The sequence below is a fragment of the Mauremys reevesii genome, linkage group 15, assembly GCF_016161935.1.
Source record: "Mauremys reevesii isolate NIE-2019 linkage group 15, ASM1616193v1, whole genome shotgun sequence".
NCBI classification, from domain to species: domain Eukaryota; kingdom Metazoa; phylum Chordata; order Testudines; family Geoemydidae; genus Mauremys; species Mauremys reevesii.
In genome coordinates this window covers 21,089,397-21,108,894 of record NC_052637.1, presented here as the reverse complement: position 1 = coordinate 21,108,894, position 19,498 = coordinate 21,089,397, and the positions used below count along the sequence as shown (strand labels likewise).

The 19,498-nt window shown below is 46.1% G+C and overlaps 1 protein-coding gene across 1 annotated transcript in view; it reads left to right on the top strand.

Moving 5' to 3' along the window:
* SHISA6 (shisa family member 6) overlaps positions 1–18,371 on the top strand; it is a 368,918-nt gene extending 350,547 nt beyond the window's left edge. The window contains exons 5-6 of the mRNA XM_039502346.1: positions 2,747–2,899; positions 17,698–18,371. Coding sequence (XP_039358280.1) covers positions 2,747–2,899; positions 17,698–18,251 — 707 coding nt within the window. The 3' untranslated portion in view covers positions 18,252–18,371. The remainder of the gene's footprint in view (positions 1–2,746; positions 2,900–17,697) is intronic.
* The last annotated feature ends 1,127 nt before the right edge of the window (positions 18,372–19,498 follow it).

The following is a 19,498-nucleotide window of genomic DNA, read 5'->3' as shown; positions in this document are numbered from 1 at the left end:
GTCATCATTGTGCTGTGTGAGAACTAGCACTTCCATAGTGCAGTGCAGCTGAGGATTTCAAAGCACTTTACAAAGGTGGGTAAGTGTCACAAACCCCATTTATCAGATGGGGAAAATTCAGCACCGAGGGGGTACAGTGACTTGCCCAGGGTCAGCTAGTGAGTCAGTCGCAGAGCTGCAGTAGCCCCTAACTCCAGCTCTCACTGACGTCAAAGGGAATGGCTCCATGCCTGTCCGTGGGAGCTGGGGGTTGTGCTCGACATGACATGTGGGGTCAGGGATTCCCTCAGCAGCTCATCGCCGCTGAGCAATGCTGGGAGCAGAGCCACCTGCCGACAGAGGAAGCCATATTGAACTCTGCTTCCTGTAGGCAGAGTCACCAGGAAGCTGGGGAGGGGGCTGCCATCATGATTGGTGTTCTATAAAAACATGGACAGATCAGCCAGCAGGAAGCAGTGTTGTGGTTTCCCGACCGAGAGCCAGACCCTGTCACCCTCACTCGCTGGGCATTAACTTTCCCCATATGCAGCAGCACGACTGAAGCCAGTGAGGCCTCAAACACCTGTGAGGGATGGTCTAGATAATACTTAGTCCCGGGGCGGCGTGTATCATAGGGCTGAGAAGGCTAAGGCCGAGGCTGTGGTCCCACCCACGTTCTGTCCACCCATGCTGAAGCTGGTGGGGGCTCAGCTTGAGCTGCAACCTGGAGCTCGGGGATCAGCCACCAGCCAGGGGCTGTGGCAGCCATGGGTGGCTCAGGCTGGCCCAGGGATTGGGCCAGCCGGGGCAGTTCAGCCTGGCCCCAGGGTCAGGGTGGCTGGCTGGGGTTGGGGCAGCCGGTGTGGCCCAGGGACATGGGGGGCTTGGGACTCTAGACATAGTGGGGGAGGAGGGACTGGGGAGGAGGGAAGAGGGGGTGGAGCTTCAAGTGGAAGGGGCGGGGCTGGCAGGCTAGCCTGCCCAAAACAGGAGTTCACCTGCTGCCCATGCTTAGTCCTATCATGAGTGCAGGGGCCTGGACTAGATGACCTCTCAAGGTCCCTTCCAGTCCTGTGATTCTATGATTCTATAGACATGCAGTCTCTGAGCCCCATGCACAACAGGTGACGGAGCCCATGGCCATTCCTGCCACTTCAGGCCCTAGCACATGGCCCCTTTCTCCAGAGCACCCCACTCACTCCCGAGGGGTGGATGATTAGGTCAAGAGACGATCCTGGGTTGTCTGATGGGACAGAGTTCCCCTGTCCCCTGTTGACAGCTCCAGCAGAGGCAGGAGCTCAGCTCAAAGACCATCTAGGATGTGTGGTTAGGTTTGAGAAACACGATGGTCTGAAGTTCAGTCATGCGCTTTAGACCATGACGCAGAAAGGTCAGTCACTGAAAGCAACCCCACCCCATCCCCCATCTCCCTGAGAGACACTCCTGTCTGTGGGAAATCCTCACCCAGGCTGGCCTCAGCAATGCCTCCAGAGTCTGCCAGGAGTCTCCTTTCACCAGAGCCATTTGAACTCTGCGGGTACATCCACACTGCAGCTGGGACCGTGCTTCCCTGTGCGGGTAGCTGACAAGCACTAGCTTTGCTCGAGCCAGTGCACTAGAAATAGCAGTGTGGCCATGGTGGCATGGGCAGTGGCTTTGGCTAACTGCCCATGTCCATACCCAGGGGTCAGGCGGGCATGTACTCTGACAGCTGGTCCAAGCTGATGCAGCCACACTGCTGCTTTTAGTGCACTAGCTTGAGCAGCGCTAATGTGTCTGTCTACCCAGGCTGGGAAGCACGCTGCCGGCTGCTCTGTAGAAATACCCTTCAACAGAGCTACCTTGAGGCAGCTCAGGAACATCTGCAAAAATCCAGGTCTCAAAACAAAAGTTCCCAGCATGCATCTGACCCTTCCTAGAATTATTTTGGCTTGGGACATCAGCCTTTTCCAGAATTCCAGGATGAAAGTTGAGCTGTGCATGGGCCTTAAACTCTTTACAGCCTCTGTCCTGTAGGTTTCCTGTCATGACAGGAGTCAGGCTGGCATCAGACGACACAAGAGGCTTCAGGAACCGTCACTATTTCCCCTCAATCCAACCCTTAAAACAATCTCCTTCCAAAGAGAGAATGGGATGATACCGGAACTCAGGCACTGAATTCTTAGGGCTAGTAGTCAGTCTGAATGTCACATAGCAATAGTAGACTCCATCTAGTGCAGGGAGGAGGAGAAATGAAGAGCCCCCATCCCCAAAAGGGGCAGCATTTGAAATCGTGGCTGACTTAAAGGGAAGGTGTGTTGTATTCTACAGTAAACACGAGACACTAGAGTGCAGAATGTAAAAAATCATCTTCCCCACATGGCGAGTTTGGTTGCTCATACATAGACGTTAATGGCATCTGTGCTAACTCTGTCCTTCGAGATGAGAAATTGGAGCCCTTGGGGAATAGGCAGCAGTGTAACATTCTCTGTCCATATTGAGATGACTCTCTTTACCATTGACTTAGCAAAGGTGTCTGTGCTCTGCACTTCACCACAGCTTGCATTTGTTAATAGTTGCAGTGGAGAATAAAGGCAGCAAAGTCTTGGGTTTCATTTCCCATGGCTTGGATGGTGTCAGTTTGAATTATAGTGTAGTGCCTAGCTATCAGATTTGGTTCAGATATATGGGAGCAGCTTTGCCACCCAATCAGTGGATGGAAATGGCTCACCTCTCTCTTCTCTGTCCCTGGTGCATTGTGTGGACATGTTTTTATTCTTTCTTGCAGAAAAACCACGGATGAACAATATCCTCACTTCCGCCACGGAGCCCTATGATCTCTCCTTTTCCAGGTCCTTCCAGAACCTCTCCCATCTCCCGCCATCCTACGAGGCTGCAGTCAAGACTAACCCAAGTAAATATTCTTCTCTGAAGAGATTAAGTAGGTGTCAGCTCATTTCATTTTTTTTGGTACCTCATTAGCCTGTGAGCTGCAAGGGGCATAATGACAAGGCAGTAATTCCACTTCATTTCGTATTGCACTTGCTGCACTGACATCTCTGGTCTGCAACACTGTTCCCTGTCACTTTCCATTGAGGCAGAGCTGCAGAGGAAAAGTCACTTCATTACCCCAAGTGAGTGATGGTACATGTGGCTGTTTCCTCATTGACTTCTCTGCCATGCTGCCTCTGATTGCTCATCACAACATGTTCCCTCATTCTTACAGAGCCATCCAGAATTCCACCTACTTTATACCAGAGATGGGGAAAGCCTGTGTGGCTATCTCTGAACCTCCGATTGTCTGTCTGCTCCGCTTCTCCCCGCTCCCTGTGCCAGGCCAGCAAAAGACCCCAACTGTCCCATCAGCCCAAGAAAGTTCCTTGGCCATGCAGCCAAACACACACCTCTAAAGTGTGGCTCTGTAGAAACGTCTTGAGGAAGAATCTGGAATTAGGCCAAGATCTCTAAAACTGGGTGCTAGGCTCCTAAATGCATATTTAAACATATCTAAATAATTGGGCTGATTTTTCAAAAGTGCAGAAAGCCCAGCATCTCATCCTGACACCAGAAGGAGCTGTAGATGCTCAGAACCTCTGGAAATCCTCAATGTAGATGTTTGAGGCTAGAATTTTCAAAGCAGTATAAAGGGAGTTAGTGCCCAGCTTTCACTGAGTTGTGGACTCCTTTGACAATCCCAGTGCAAATATGGACTTTGAAGCCCAATATGAGCACCAGCTTCAGAAAATCTTGACCTAGGTGTCTTACATTGGACTCCCAGTAGCTGAGATCCAGAATATTAACCAGTACTCTTGAAAATGTAACCCTTGACCTCTCTGTGCCTGAGTAGTTCTATCTGAAAATAAAGATAGTAACACTTCCCTATGTCCCACAGAGGCGCTAAACTGGTCAAATGCTATCTATCTATCTATCTAATCTATCTAATCTGTCCAAACTCCTGTATTGACACCCAAGACTCTGGTATCTGAGCACGGCACAAAGACTTATAAATTCATACAGGTTATAATAATCTCCCATCTCCTGTAATTGCTCCACTGTCCAACAAAGCTGTAAGAGGATATGTTTGAATATATCACATAGGGATACAAAGAAAAGTTTAGTGTTAAACCTTAACCTAAAAAGTGAGTCTTTGAAAGCCTGGAAGTTTTCATTAACTATGACATCTTTTGATGTTCTCTAGTGTTTAAGTGCAGTATATCTGCAACCTCAACTCTCTTAATGATTTTTTCTTTTGACAGGTAATTTTGCTGTTTTTTTTTCAAAGGCCGTCAATCTGAAATATATGAACACTGCCCCTTTCTTTCTTTCTGGCTTTCTATAACTATCAAACTCTGTATTTGTCAGGTGATGCTGTCATGTTTTCTGAGAAGGTTTCTCTTCTAGCAGTCATCAAAACCATTAGCATCATTACAGCATATTGAACATTTGGGGCCCAAATTGTGAAATCCTCACTCACATTCTTTTCAGGCAAATCCCTCCTGGCTTCACTTGGATTTAAGGACTGAGACCCTGTCTACACAGACATTGTATCACTTCAGCTAGACCAGGATAGTTTAAGCAGTGCACCTCCTAGCATGGATGCAAGTATAGCTGTATAAATGTGTTCATACAATACAGCTAGTCCCAAACAGGAAGGAGCGTGAGCTATAATTGTATAACACACTTGCGCTGGTATAACCTCCTCAGTAAAAAACCACCCGGCATAGCTACACTGGGACAAGCCCTGTGTGTAGTACAGGCCTGAGTAAGGCAGGGTTTGGCCATAGTCACCTAGAGCTCCACCCTGCCGGGTGAGGATGAGGGTGGAGGTGGCAGCATTAAACTATCAAGATGGCTGGTGCCCAACGTGCTGATTGGTCACTGTCCAGGTGGGTGAAGTGGGCTGAGGATTGGGGGCTGGCAGGAACATGGCCTCTGTCAGGATAATAAAAGGTCCCTGTGGTGCCTCTCTCAGCCTGGGTCTCCCCTCCACACAGACAGAGGGAAGTGGTGGAGAGCTGGAGAAGTAACCCCACAGAAAGCTGGGCAGGTCACAGCGTTCAACTGGCTCCTGTACAAAGGGGCAACACCAGTGCACTGCTCAAGCCCCACTTTAGCGCTATGCTTAGTGCCTAAGTGGTGCATAATCCATAGCACTGGCCCTCAGAGAATAACCCTCATCTGCCCTCAGGGCATAGCAAGCCCTGGCTGGTCACTAGCTAGCCAATCAGTGGGATTTTTCTGCACATACAGTATCACCTCCCTCTCCAGACACGCAATACTACTAGCTACAGTGAGCAGGGCCTGTCTGCCTGTGGAACTGCTCCTAGCAGCAATTCCTGGAGCAGCTTGCAGATTTTTCCATGTTGCTGTGCATTAGTTATTATGGGCGAGATGCTGCCTCTAAACCCAGAATGAACCAGCAAAGCACAGACCTTCTGTGCCACGTCTAGCTACTGTAGTACGACGACTGATTTGGGCTAGGATTTCCCAAGGTGTTGAGGGGGGAGAGCTTGCCTTAGTCCCCTGGAAAACCCCAACCTTATTCATTCCTTTATTTCCAGTAGGTACTTCTGGGTAATTTATACAAAAGTCAGTCACATCCCAGTGGGGAATCCAGCTCTTCCACTGACCCAGCACGTAACCAATCAGGGCTCCAGCACAGTGGCGTTAACTAGGAGGGCTGAGGGAGGCGAACGCCCCCCAAAGTTGTTTTCACCTGCTCAGAGTTCCATAGTCTCTGAGGAGCCAGGGACCATGGCCGGCCCACTTTCAAGCAGTGGTCCCACACTAAATCAATACAGCTGCTGTCGGAGCAATTCAGAGTGTTGCTCCAGCTGCGTGGTCGCAACACTGCTAAAATTTGACCCAGCTGCCGCTCCGCACAGAAAACTCAACTCCTGGCAGCACCAGCTCATACACTGTGGGGGTAGAGTTTGGGGAGACTCCCCAGCTGAGGAACACTCTGTGGGACAAGAGGCAGGGGACGAGCAGGACTAGAACAGGGTCCCTGCTAGGGGTTGGTGCAGGAACCAGATTTGTCCCCTCTGACACTTATTACCCACCCCACTCCCCGTCTCAGCAAGAGAGAAACTTGTTGGATCCAAACTTTGTGTCTGTTCTCAGCCAGTCACTCAGTTAGCCAGCCAGACAAACTGGGTTTTGTGACACCTGATTTGAGCTAGACAGGGCTGAAACGGCCATGCTGGCATGTGTTATTATTATTATTACTACTATTATTATTGATAATCATTTGTATTATACTGCTGTCTAGAGGCCCCAACAGACCAGGGCCCCATTGTGCTGTTTGCCAGACGCTGGGAATGAGCGACAGGGGATGGATCACTTGATCATTACCTGTTCTGTTCATTCCCTTTGGGGCACCTGGCATTGGCCACTGTCAGAAGACAGGATACTGAGCTAGATGGACCTTTGGTCTGACCCAGTATGGCCGTTCTTATGTTCTTATGTAGAGACTGCACAGCCCCATGGTAAGATAGTTCCTGCACCAAAGAGCTTACAGTTGAAATGGAGAATATGAGCACAGGAAGGATGAGGAACTGAGGTCTAGAGCAAGCCACCGACTCACCCAAGTTCATACCTGGTGCCTCTAAAAGATCCTTCCTTTCCTTCTCCCTGATGCTTCCCAGGCTTCTTCAACGTGCCTGTAGCTGCCCATGGTGTAGTTCATTGGTTATTATGGGCTAGATGGTGCCTGCTACACCCAGCCCTTCATGGAGCTGCCATGGCTGAGCACTCACCTCATCTCCCTGTGGGTGGGGTCTGCAGCTCTGCAGACTGGTGAGTGGGGAAGCAGAGCTGTGGGCAAACCTCTTCCCAGCTCCGTCCAGAGCACAGGATCTGGGACTTGTCCAGGCCATACATAGCCTGCACATGGAAGGAAGCCAGGTCTCACCCATGCGAGAGCCCAGTGGAATGAGATCCTAAAGCTGCAGTGATGCTGTTTATTCACCCAGCTCTCACATGGGTTCTGAGCTCTCATGGGACCCATTTGCTACACCTACCTGCAAACAGCTGTGGGGTAAAGGCTGCTGGCTACGAGGCAGCATCCCCATGGCAGACCCCCATCCCCGATCTGCAGTGACATCCCCAATGAGGCTGGCATGTGGTGCCCTGACAAGGGGTGGGGCTATATCACAAGTATTGTTGAACAAGAGCAGCTGTGCAAATTCCATCTCTGTGCAAAACTTTGGGGGGAAATCATTGTTTATTGCTAACTGGGAAAGGTCAAAATCAGACAGGGAGCTATTATTGCCAGACTCGTTAACCAACTCTGTGTTAGCTAAAGGAGGCATTACAAGGATTAGGCAGTTTAAAAAATATATATTACAGAGAAACCAAAATAGAGAGATCAGATGGAATAGACTGAATACATGTGTGCTTAACAAAAACAGAATTCATAGTGATTTCTGTATGTTAGCTTATTAAGCTTGGGAGGGGGAAAAACCCATGACCCAAAAAATCAAAGACAACAAAACACAAAACAATCTGGTGATCTAATATTCCTAATAACTGTATCAGGAGGTTCCCTCCAATCTATAAACTGTATTGGTCCAAAACAACAAAAAGCCAAGAGGAAATAAACCAACTATCCTGAAAACGAAGATTCCAGGATTGCCAACCCCATGCATTCAGAAATCAAGAGTTCAGGTCCTCCAAAATCATGAGAGTTTAAAAAATAATACATTTAAGGTTCTTTTTATTTGCCTTCTAGTGTCTCACCCGGTAGGGTGCACTCAGGGCGCATTTCAATCACTTCTCCCCAACCCTGAGGGCTCAAAACATATTTTGTTTTTTTTAACGAAAGCTGAGACTCTCACCTGCTCAGCTGTCTCGGAGCGCTGGCACTTTAAGTATCACACCAATATCATGACACTTGGGATAAAATCACGAAAGTTGGCAACACTGAGATTCCATTATCTCAACGCTCACTTACTTGCCATCCCTAAGGCTTTAGACAAGTTTGTACTCTGCACAGCTCAGCCACACCTCCATTGCCACTACTACAGCTACACTGCTATTTATACTCGAGCTAGAGCAAGTCTGAGTGCTCAAGCAGGAGAATCATGTTCCTCGCTCATCACATAGATGTAGGCTACAGTTGGGAGTGTACTTCCCACCATGGGTAGACAGTGCTAGCTCTGATCTAGACATACCCTGTGTGACAGACCCAGGCCAGTGGGGTACAGGAGTCTGGTAGAGGACAAATATACTGGTCACTGGATGAGTAGTTTTCTGTTCTCTGAGTGACCAGAGCAGGAGCTGCACTAGAATAATCAGGAACCTGCTAGAACCAATTAAGGCAGCCAGGCTGATTAGAACACCTGCAGCCAATCAAGGCAGGCTAATCAGGGCACCTGGGTTTAAAAAGGAGCTCACTCCAGTCAGGGAGGGGGGAGCCAGAGGAGAAGAAGTGTGTGAGAGTAGCTGGGAGCAAGAGGCGCAAGGAGCTGAGTGGGAGTGGGAGTGCTGTGCTACTGGAGGACTAAGGAGTACAAACGTTATCAGACACCAGGAGAAAGGTCCTGTTGTGAGGATAAAAAGTGTGTTTGGAGGAGGCCATGGGGAAGTAGCCCAGGGAGCTGTAGCTGTCATACAGCTGTTACAGGAGGCACTATAGACAGCTGAAAACCACAGGGCCCTGGGCTAGAACCCGGAGTAGAGGGTGGGCCCGGGTTCCCTCCAAAACCTCCCAACTCCTGATCAGACTCTCGGTGGAAATTCGGCGGTGGGAGGTCCTTCCACTCCGGGTCTTTGGCGGAAATCCGGCGGCGGGTCCTTCACTCACTCCAGGACCCGCGGTCGAAGTGCCCCGAAGACGCGGAGCGGAAGGACCCCTGCCGCCGAATGCTCAGAGGAGGAGTGCTGCCGCCTAGGGCAGCAGAAACCCTGGTGCCGCTTCTGCTCAGCTGTGAAGACCAATGCAAAAAAAATCATTTAGCTTCTACACAATGGCCTTGTCTTCCTTGAGTGCTTCTTTAGCACCTCAATCATCCCCTGGCCCTGCTGATTGTTTGGCAGGCTTCCTGCTTCTGATAGACTTTTTAAAAAAAAGTCTGATAGATTGAATTTTTGGCTAGTTGCTCTTCATATTCTTTTTTTGGCCTGCCTGATTATACTTTTACACTCGACTTGCCAGAGTTTATGCTCCTTTCTGGTTTCCCCAGTAGGATCTGGCTTCCAACTTTAGCTAAATTGACTTTAGCCACTTTTATTCCCTAAGAAGTATGTTAACACACAGACTTACACCAAAAATAGTCAAATCAGTTTGAGGACACTCTGATGTAGTTAAATGGGTGCAATTTTGTGTGAAGAACAATTCCTGAGATAGATGAAAGATTAGATTAGATTTATCTCTTATTTAAAGCATTTGATGAAAAATTCTTTTCAGTCTTTGGTGAAATACTTCTCACTGTCCCTACCCACGGCCCCCAGGCCCAGTCCAGTCCAGTATTCCTTGTGTTACTTGTTTCTAAAATCACATTGCATTTATTTTGCATTCCCCAAAATTTTGAGTCTTCAGGATGCTGTTGATGTTTGTACTGCCAGTGAGGTTCCACTGCAGAAGCTGTTGGAGGAAAGTCGGGTACATTCGTCAGCTGGGCTGGCAACATTGGGGCTTCTTGTCCTAGAGGAAGCTGTGGCAGAGGGTTGGGGCCTGGCCTATGAGTCTGAAGCCATGGTTCATGAGAGTTCTCCAACAACACCCACCCACCCCCCCAAAAAAATCCAGGGCACCTTTAAAAAGTCTGAAAATGCCCAGAGAAGCTGTAAGGGGTTCTGTCATGGCTTGCACTGTAACTTTGGGGGCTTTCGTGCTGTGCAGCTATGGTTTAGGTCCCTGACACCAGTAGCCAGTCCACAAGCAAAAGATCTCAGCCTGGCTTTCACCCACCTAGCTACCCTTTGCAGGGTGACTCCAACAGTCCTTCCAGTCCCTCCCCACAAACGTCTTCCCTGCGTTCTTAATTACCAGACACTTGGACCATTCCCTGCTGGCTCCTCAGCCCTGAAGGGGTGAAACCAGCCCCCATTTATCAGCTCATTTTGGCACACACAGTTTGCACACTGGAAACCTGCTTGGGGAAAAAAATAAAACAAAGTTTATTTAATAGGAAAACCACAGATTCAAAGATAAACTAGTAAGGGGAAAAGCAAACAGATACAAGTTACATAGAAAATAAAGGTGCCACCACAAATTTTATACTCTCATATTAGAAAAAAATCCCTTTTTTAATAAGAGTTACCTAGTGGCTTAAAACAGTTTGCCATCGTACCCCCTAACTATAGAAGGGATCCAGCACTCATGGCTAGCATCTTGCACTGGGACTGTCCCATCCAGTTCTGGATGATCTTCAGTTCAAACCCCTTCCATTTTAAAAGGGTTTGCAGATTTTTTTTCCTTCAGCCACTATAGATATTCAAAGTGGGGGAAAACTCCCTTCTTTCTGAAGTATCAGAGGGGTAGCCTGTTAGTCTGGATTTGTAAAAAACAACAACGGTTCCTGTGGCACCTTATAGACTAACAGACGTATTGGAGCATAAGCTTTCGGGGGGTGAATACCCACTTCGTCAGATGCATGTAGTGGAAATTTCCAGAGGTATAAAGCAGGTATAAATATGCAGGCAAGAATCAGTCTAGAGATAATGAGGTTAGTTCAATCAGGGAGGATGAGGCCCTTTTCTAGCAGTTGAGGTGTGAACACCAAGGGAGGAGAAAGTGCTTTTGTAGTTGGCTAGTTGTAGTTATTTAATCCTGAGCTGATGGTGTCAAATTTGCAAATGAACTGAAGCTCAGCAGTTTCTCTTTGAAGTCTGGTCCTGAAGTGTTTTTGCTGCAGGATGGCTATCTTTAAATCTGCTATTGTGTATCCCGGGAGACTGAAGTGTTCTCCTTTCTGAGTTTCTGAAGATGGGTTTTCTATTGAGTTTCAGGCTGTTCCCATTAGCTTTGATAGTTCCTCTTGTTCTGGGCTGGACAATGATTAGATGCTTGAGATAGCCCTCCCTCCCTGATTACTTCACTGCCCTGTTGTGAGGTAAAGTTGAAGTCACACCACAGTTACAATTTTAAATGTCTACATATACATACATTCATAACCATAAGCTGTATACATATCTCATGACTATTAAATTATGTGCATTACAAAGCTTCATAAAAGATCTTACTCAGTATAATCTTACAGTAAAACATAGTATGAGATCAGTTGGTTAACTCGGCATTGCCTTCATTGACACCACACTAGAGTAGGCTGCTAGAGAGGTGATGATCAAGTGGGGCTACGCCACCTGTGGCTGTGGCAGAGAGCCTCAGAATATGAAACATCTCCTGCAGTGCCAGCTGGTTGAACATGAATGCTCTTCCAGTGACCTGGCAGAGTGCAATGATTGGGCAATTAGCTCTGCATGGATGTGGTGGGAAGCAGTATGAGAACACATCAAAAAGAAGCTGGTTTTACTGCTTATTTTGGGAAGTTTAAACCAAACCTTCTGTTCTCCCCTTGGGGTGTCTGGACTCTGAATGTCACAAAGACAATTCCCCAGTGTTGTGATCACTCACTCACTCACTATCACACAAATGATTTACAGCAAGTACCCAAAAGTCACTCTCTCCCACACCTGAAAATTTTGAAAAATATATATGCGATGTTTACGGCAAACAGAGAAGTTAGATAAAAATTAAAATACTCTTGTTGGAAGGTCACAGTATAACACAATTTTATTTCTTAGGAACCAGAAGATCTATTCAGGACAAGATCTCTTCAGGTGTGGTGGGTCTTTAACAACCATATGTGACCGGAGTCCCAGGGGAGCCCACTGAGGTCACTCAATTAGGGTGAACTGGAAAGAATGGGTCAGACAGTCCCCAAAGCGGCTGGATATTCCAATACTTAGATTTACCATACCAGTACAAAACAGCGTCTATCATACCTCACTGGTTACCCAGAAGCCAACAATACAATTCCCTTAAAGCAACCAAGCCTCAGGCTTCTACCCAGACACCCAAGTCAAATATAATGAGGATTACTGAAAATCTTATTCATCGTATAAAAAAGTTCTACCAATCCCAAATGATAGGACACATTACCTCCTAGGTTACACACTTACAGCCAATTCTTATTAACTAAACTAAAATGTATTAAAAAAGAAAAGAGAGAGACTATTGGTTAAAAGATCAGTATACATATAGACATGAGTACAATTCTTGAGGTTCAGATTCATAGCAGATCCAGTCAGGACCAGGATTTCAGCCTTGTGGTTTAAGCTTCCCCTGCATGAAGCCTCAAGCAGATCTGAGATGACAGGATCAGGACCCAAGGGTCTTTTATATAGTTTTCTAGCAGCCACTTGACCATACTGTCCTGGGTGAACAATAGCCTTTTGATGTAACCTTCTGTTTCCTAAACCTCACCGGTAATTAACTACGTGGATTAACATAAGATTATTTATCCATTAAGCAGTTTATCACAAACTTTAAAGAGACATAAAGAGAATGACATTATTGCACCCAAGATTCATCAAAATAATATTCCCTTTTGATCTGTGAAATAATAGCTATAGTGACAGACAGGAACTGTCTGTTTACATGGCAAACATTTAACAAGCTATAATTAAACACATACAATTAGTATCACCTCAATTTTTCTAACAATACAGGTTTCATTTCAAAGTTCTAGTTTATCTACCATGGAGTGGTCCTAATTACCATTCACATATTCTTCTAACATGTCTCTAATGGTTGGATCTGGGTCAATTAGCCTGCAGGATGCTTAACCCTTTCTGGTCACGTGTCACACTTTGTATAAGATTCATTGCAATTATAGAACAGTGGTAGCAATAATGATTTGCATGATTATATTTTAATTAGATAAGTCACACCATCCTATTCAGAGACAGACACTCAGGCACTCCTCCTTAGCACAAGGAAAATAAGGTGAAAATACAGCAAAGATAATCCTAAAGACTCAGACATACCAGAGTTCATAATCTCAAACAGACTTCATAAACTGTACATAGACAGATTTCCCAAATTGTCACAACAACATCTAAAGTTACAAATATGCTATCTTTTAAAGGACAAAGTTCAGGTTGAGTGCGTCTCAGCTGATTTGGGAGACAGTGAATGATTCTGGATTCTGTGAAGTGGGGAATTTAACCATTCATTCCCAGGTGTTTTAAAGGTGCAGAAGTTTTTTAAACAAAGAGTAGCTGTGTGACACTACACCCTATATTCTTCACATTGATATTATTATGATATGATGATGGCATGATATTGATGTGTTGAAAAGGTTATGATTTACTGCATATGATTATCCTATTTGTATGCATGTTTCATTTCTGTATCTGAAGTTAGGAATATTGACTATATATCTGTATGACAAATGTGTTTACACCTGGGGAATGCCCATTAGTCAGAATGCACGCAGCCTAGATGGCTCACTGGGGAGGGCCATTAGAGAAACAGTAGGTGTTAGAAGAAGTTTATCTCCCACCAGGGTGCCACCTGGAATTGGGGTACCACTGAGCCCCCCGACCCACCAGCCTGGGCTCCCTTTACATTGTACTGCTGTGATGAGTGCACATACAGGTAGAGACACACCCAGCTGCAGTACATACAGAGCTGTCATCAGCGCTGCATGGGGAGGCTACAGCTAAGGAACTGCCCAGCTACTCAAGTGCACATCCCCCTCTGGATTATAAACCCCAAATTATACCATCTCGTGCTGCACAGAGATCTAGACAGTGTAAATTCATGAAGTTTGCCCCCACCCTCAATATGGAGAAGGAAATGCAACAGCTTTGTGCCCCAAGTTATGGTTCCCACACCCTGGTTTTAGACAAAGCAAAAATACGTTTATTAACAACAAAAGATAGATTTTAAGTGATTATAAGGGACAGGAAACAGATCAAAGCAGATTACCTAGCAAACAAACAAACCATGCAAACTAAGCTTAATGCACTAAAGAGATTGGATATAAGTACCAAATCTGCACCCTAAATGATGAGTCAAGCAGTCTGCAATGAGTCTTAAGGGGCCCACCACACTTGTTTACAGCTTAAAAACCTCAGGTGTTCCTTTCACAGGCTAAAAATCCCTTTAGCCTGGGTCCAGCACTTCCCCGCAGTTCAGTCCTTGTTCCACAAGTGATTCCCACAGTCTTTGGGGGGCAGGGAGTCAGTGAAGAACCAAGATGATGTCACTCGCCTGCCTTAAATAGCTTTTATATATGGCAGGAACCCTTTGTCTCAAAGCTTGGCTCCCATGCCAGTCAGTGGAAAAACACTGGTATTCCAAGATGGAGTCCAGTACCAGGTGGTCTGATTACATGTCCCTGTAGTGCCACAGCAACCATGAGTCAGAGACTGTTTGTAGGGTCCTCAGGTTGCTCCCTCCCACTCTGCCTTCCCGGTGGGAGATAAACTTCTTCTAGGGCCTATTGTTTTCTCTAATGGCCATTCCCAGCCAGTCATCTAGACTGAGTGCATTCTGCCTAGTGGGCATTCCCCAGGTGTAAACACATTTGTCATAAAGATATATAGTCAATATTCCTAACTTCAGATACAAAAATGATACATGCATACAAATAGGATAATCTTATGCAGTAAATCATAACCTTTTCAATGATATCTTCCATGACCTATCTTGCATAAAATACATCAGAATTATGTCATAATCATATGATATCACTGTGATGAATATGGGGTGCACTGTCACAAGTTGAATTCCACTAAAACATGCTTGCAATGGTTGTTTTTTTCAAATAACAGTTTAGTGGGAGAGACACAAAATGTCTCCCAAAGTACTATCTAAAACGAAATCCTGCAAATACAGAACAAGATAATAGAGACAGAAATGTAGGTGTAACCCAGATCCTATCCAAGCGGTGCTCTGTCCCCATCTAGTGGCTGGGCCACATATAAAGGGGGATGAGGTTACGGCGGTCTTGGGCCCCGTAGCTCAGGTAATAGTGGCTCATGCTTGGAGATTCAGAGGCCCTAGATTCAATCCCTGCAGCTGACAACACACCCAGGAGCATGGTGCAATATAGGCAAACTAGAAATCAGAGGCTTCCCCTCCCATGGTACTGAGAATGTGGGTTAGGACAGAGTGGAAGCCAAGCCAGTGTTAGTGATAACTCAGTGACATTCACCCCTGCACAGAAGACTGGCCCAGACACTGCTTAAGTCTCACATCAGGCCTTTGGCCCATGGTCTCAAGCTGCTGTTGTGTAACTGTTCTTGTGTCTAGTGGGCTTCTGCTGACACTGGCCACAATCAGGCAGCTGGGCCAAGTGGAAGGGCTATCTTCTCTAAGGAAATAGTCTGTCTGGTGGGGAGAATCAGCCGAGCTTCTCTGTCAAGCCTCTCCTCCTTTCTTCTATCCCGTAGACACTTCAGGGGCCATACCTTCTGGCATTACTGCAATATTTTTCCAGCTGACTTCATATCTCTTCCATGAGGGCATTTCAGCCGTACATTTTTGTAGTTGTATCAGACAGAGAGGGAGTGTTTGGGTTGTGTTTCTGTGCAATTGCCCCCTTAGGCAGGATAGATTCAAAGGCATCTATGTTGTGCCCCACTTGTCTGGCTCACCTTGAGATTGCTTCGACTGGTCTGTGAGCAGTTTTGCTCTTTCAATCATCTGAACATGAAAAGAGGCTTCCGTGAGATGAAGCTTTTCTTCCCCCACCCGTACTGTTCTCTTTAATATGCTCTCGTTCAGCCTGAGTGAGAATAAGAGGCTGGAGAAACCAGTGTTTTGTATTGTCCTTAACACATTCTCAGGTGTGCAGCCTTCACAAAGCAATTCACGGACAAGCTTATGCCATCCAAGGAAGCTAGGGAAAGGAAAACAGCAAAGGACTGATATTCCTGCACACCCTTCTAAGCCCTTGCTGTCCCATGCAGTTGCAAGAGAGGTTCATTTTGATGAACTTGTCTGTTTTGTATGGACAAAGATTGCACGGGCATTAGCCTCAACGTCTGTGGACACAGACACCCCCATACACACTTTTGCAGCATACTGAGAGCTAGTGGAGTGCTGCTCTCCATGGCAGAGGTGACTGCATGTCAGGGGTGCTGTATGTGTTTCATTCTAGGGTGAAGACTACTGACAAGTCCTGAGGTGTTGGGAGCCCCCTGGCCTGGTTGTGTTGGGTGTTTCTGGACACGCTGTGAGCAGTCACTGAAAGCCTTGCAGTGAAAGGAATGCAGAGGAGGCAATTTACTGACCCTTATTCCTGGCCATTAAACAGTCCCCCAGCCCAATGACAAAAGACTTACATTGAAATCTGCTGTTAGCTTTGAGAGGACACGGTGTGCAATAAGACTAGATGCTCCCTTACATATCATCAGAGGTGTCAATATTAACATAAGGCCACCATGGCAGTATGCAAGCAGGCCAGTGTTCAAGGGCCAAAGACACTGCACAGCTCTAAACAGGTGGTCATATTTCCCCAGCATTAGGGCAAAGGTAAGATCCAGAAGGTGCCACAGAAACTGCTTCCTTGGAATAATTGTGGGGTTGTTTCTTCAGGCTGTAACCTAGTTTTGGCAGGTTGTTCTACCTGCTCAGGGTCAGGTACTGTGGTGGTACCAATGAGTCAGACAGACATCTCAAGGCCAATGTACCTCCACTGCAAGCCTTATGTGGCTTAAAATCCAACAAAAGGGGGCGGTGCTGAGTCCCCATTTATGTAACAGAGCATCTAAGACAGAAGAATGACAGACAGACCAGAGCACTTTTCATGGAACAAACAGCATGGCACAGAGCTGAATGGTTTGCATGTCAGTCTCTGTTTCCCTGAGCTTCTCAGAGACTTTGGGATGGACCTCATATTTCTGAACTCATGTCCAGTGCCCTTAGGAAACTAAACACCAAACAGAAAATACAGTGTCTCACAGGAGCACCCCACACCCCTCAGAGCAAGTTTGCAGCTGACTTTACCAAAAAAAAAAAGTTTTTTGAAAAAATACAGTGAGAGCGACTCTGGTTGAAACCAGCATCCATGAGATATTCATGGCCAGTCACTGACAAACAACAAAATCACTTTAATATAATATAATATAAAAAAGTCAGAATGATACTGTTGAAAGGAAACATCTTGACCGTCGAAATGAAATGTTTCTATAAGGGTGCTTCAATGTTTCTGAAACAAATTTTTTGTTATTTTTGTTTCACGCTAAATTTGGAAATTTCAGCTTTTTGTTCCAATTTGGGACAAAAGGAAATTTCTAAATGTCCAAATTTCCCACAGACTTGGAAATTTTGTTTTCCAACCATGTCAAATTCTCAGTGACCTGGTAATACTACAAATCAGTACATGGGGTTCATTGTGTGACATGTTACAATTGCAATATAGCACACAGTCACTCATGTACAAACTGATGTCCCCACTGGACCTGTACGGCTGTGTGTGCATACACATGATGTACATTGTGTCCATGCGTAATACATACATATTCACACAGTGCAAATAGACCTTTGAGTTCCATGATTGATAGCACAGTGCTATCGCTGTCTATGGCAATGCTTAAATCTCTGAAGATTAAGGTGAAAGGCCTGATGGATCTCCATGTTTGTGCTGCCTCTGACATTATCCAGCACACCAAGAGGCCTTGTTCCAGAGCGCTGTTCTATGCACACCATCCCTGCTCTCCCTCCTGTGACCACACCCTCGGCTGCTCCTAACACTGTTTCCTTTTCTTTTCCCCTCCCAGCTGACAAAGAAGCTGATGAATATTACATGAAGAGGAGACACCTTCCTGATCTGGCAGCACGAGGGACCCTCCCTCTCAATGTCATCCAAATGTCTCAGAAACAGACCAACCACAGAGAACGGCCCCGCCGACCCATACGGGCTATGTCCCAGGACAGGGTGCTGTCCCCTGAGAGGGTCATGCCCGAGGAGTTCAGCATGTCTTATGAACGGATCCTCTCTGATGAACAGCTTCTGTCCGCAGAGCGCCTCCATTCCCAAGACCCCCTGCTCTCCCCAGAGCGCACAGGTTTCGCAGACCAGTCCATGTCACGCGCATTGTCACACACAGACGTCTTTGTTTCTACGCCTGTCTTGGATCGCTACAGGATGACAAAGATGCACTCCCATCCCAGTGCCTCAAATAACTTGTACAATACCTTATGTATGAACCAAACTTCTGCCAAGCGCCAAGCATTCGCCTCCCGACGGCACAATACAGTGGAACAACTGCATTATATCCCAGGACACCACCACCATTACCGCACAGCGAGCAAAACAGAGGTGACTGTTTGATATGACACTGTGCATTGTAGATAATCAGTAAGGACTGGTGTGACCCCAGCACCCCAAACTGCAGTGGCCTTACAGGCCAAGATAACCTCTAACTGAGTGTCTGAAAAGACTTTTCCGACAGTCATATCTGCATTGTTTTTAAAACCATTCTCATGTTGTTGACATAAGAAGAAAAAATGGGCAATTGGAGAGAATCCCCGACATGCGCCAGTTTCTGTCAAAGAAAGCCATAGCAGTAGGTGGCACCTTCCAAGGGCTTATCTGCTGTAACTCATTCGGTTTTATGAATTTAGAACTTTTAAACTTCAATTGCTCCAAGTCTCACAGAGCCCATGGTAGGTTTGCAGCATCCTAGCCTGGCACGGTGGGGCCCTGTCACCATCTCTCACACCAGCCCTTTTGGCCAGTACTGAATTTTTCAGTGACTACTTCTATTGCTCTTAGCTGCTAATAGTCACAGGCAAGCGTTAGATGCTAGGATGTCCCCCAGGTAGCTGTTGTTCTTCCTGATTTAAAAGTCAAAGCTTACTAGGGGACTGTCAGCTCTAGTGACACAATTAGCCTAGCTGATAAATGAAGTGTTGTTTATATTAAATATACTCATAAAACAGAAATATAATAGTGCCTACAAATTGCCTGCTCTCTCAGTGTAGGAAGTAGTGGGGTTGACGTGTCAATAAGCACAATTATGCTGAAATGCTCGTTAGGCCCTTTCTGCACTCATCCTAATTTCTGCAGTCTGTAAATAGAAAACAGGGGTGGGATTTCATTGGTTCAGCTTCTTGCCGACATGATGCCGGAGGCACCAAAACTCACCATAATTTCATTGCTAAAAAGCACTTTGGGTGAATCACTGGCTCTATTGAAATAGTAAAACTCCCATTGACTTCAGTGGAGCCACGATTTCACCATCCTATTAACATCTCATCCCAGTCCAATTCCTCAGCTCTGTTTCTGAGCCTAATTATTCCTCTCAGTGACAACTGAGGACTCACCATTTCAGAGGAATGGCAAGCTCTCTGCTAAATCTGTTTGAACAGAGACAGACAGAAAAGTTTGTCTATTAACCCAAATCTAGATGGATATTTTCCAATCATCATCTGAGCAGACAGTTACATTTCATGTGCATAAATTATATATCCAACATAATTATACTAAATGGGCATGTTGTATATCTGATGTATAATACTAATTAGATACAGAGTATTTGTAAATTCTTTCAAAAATAGACTCATGGGTCCAAAATT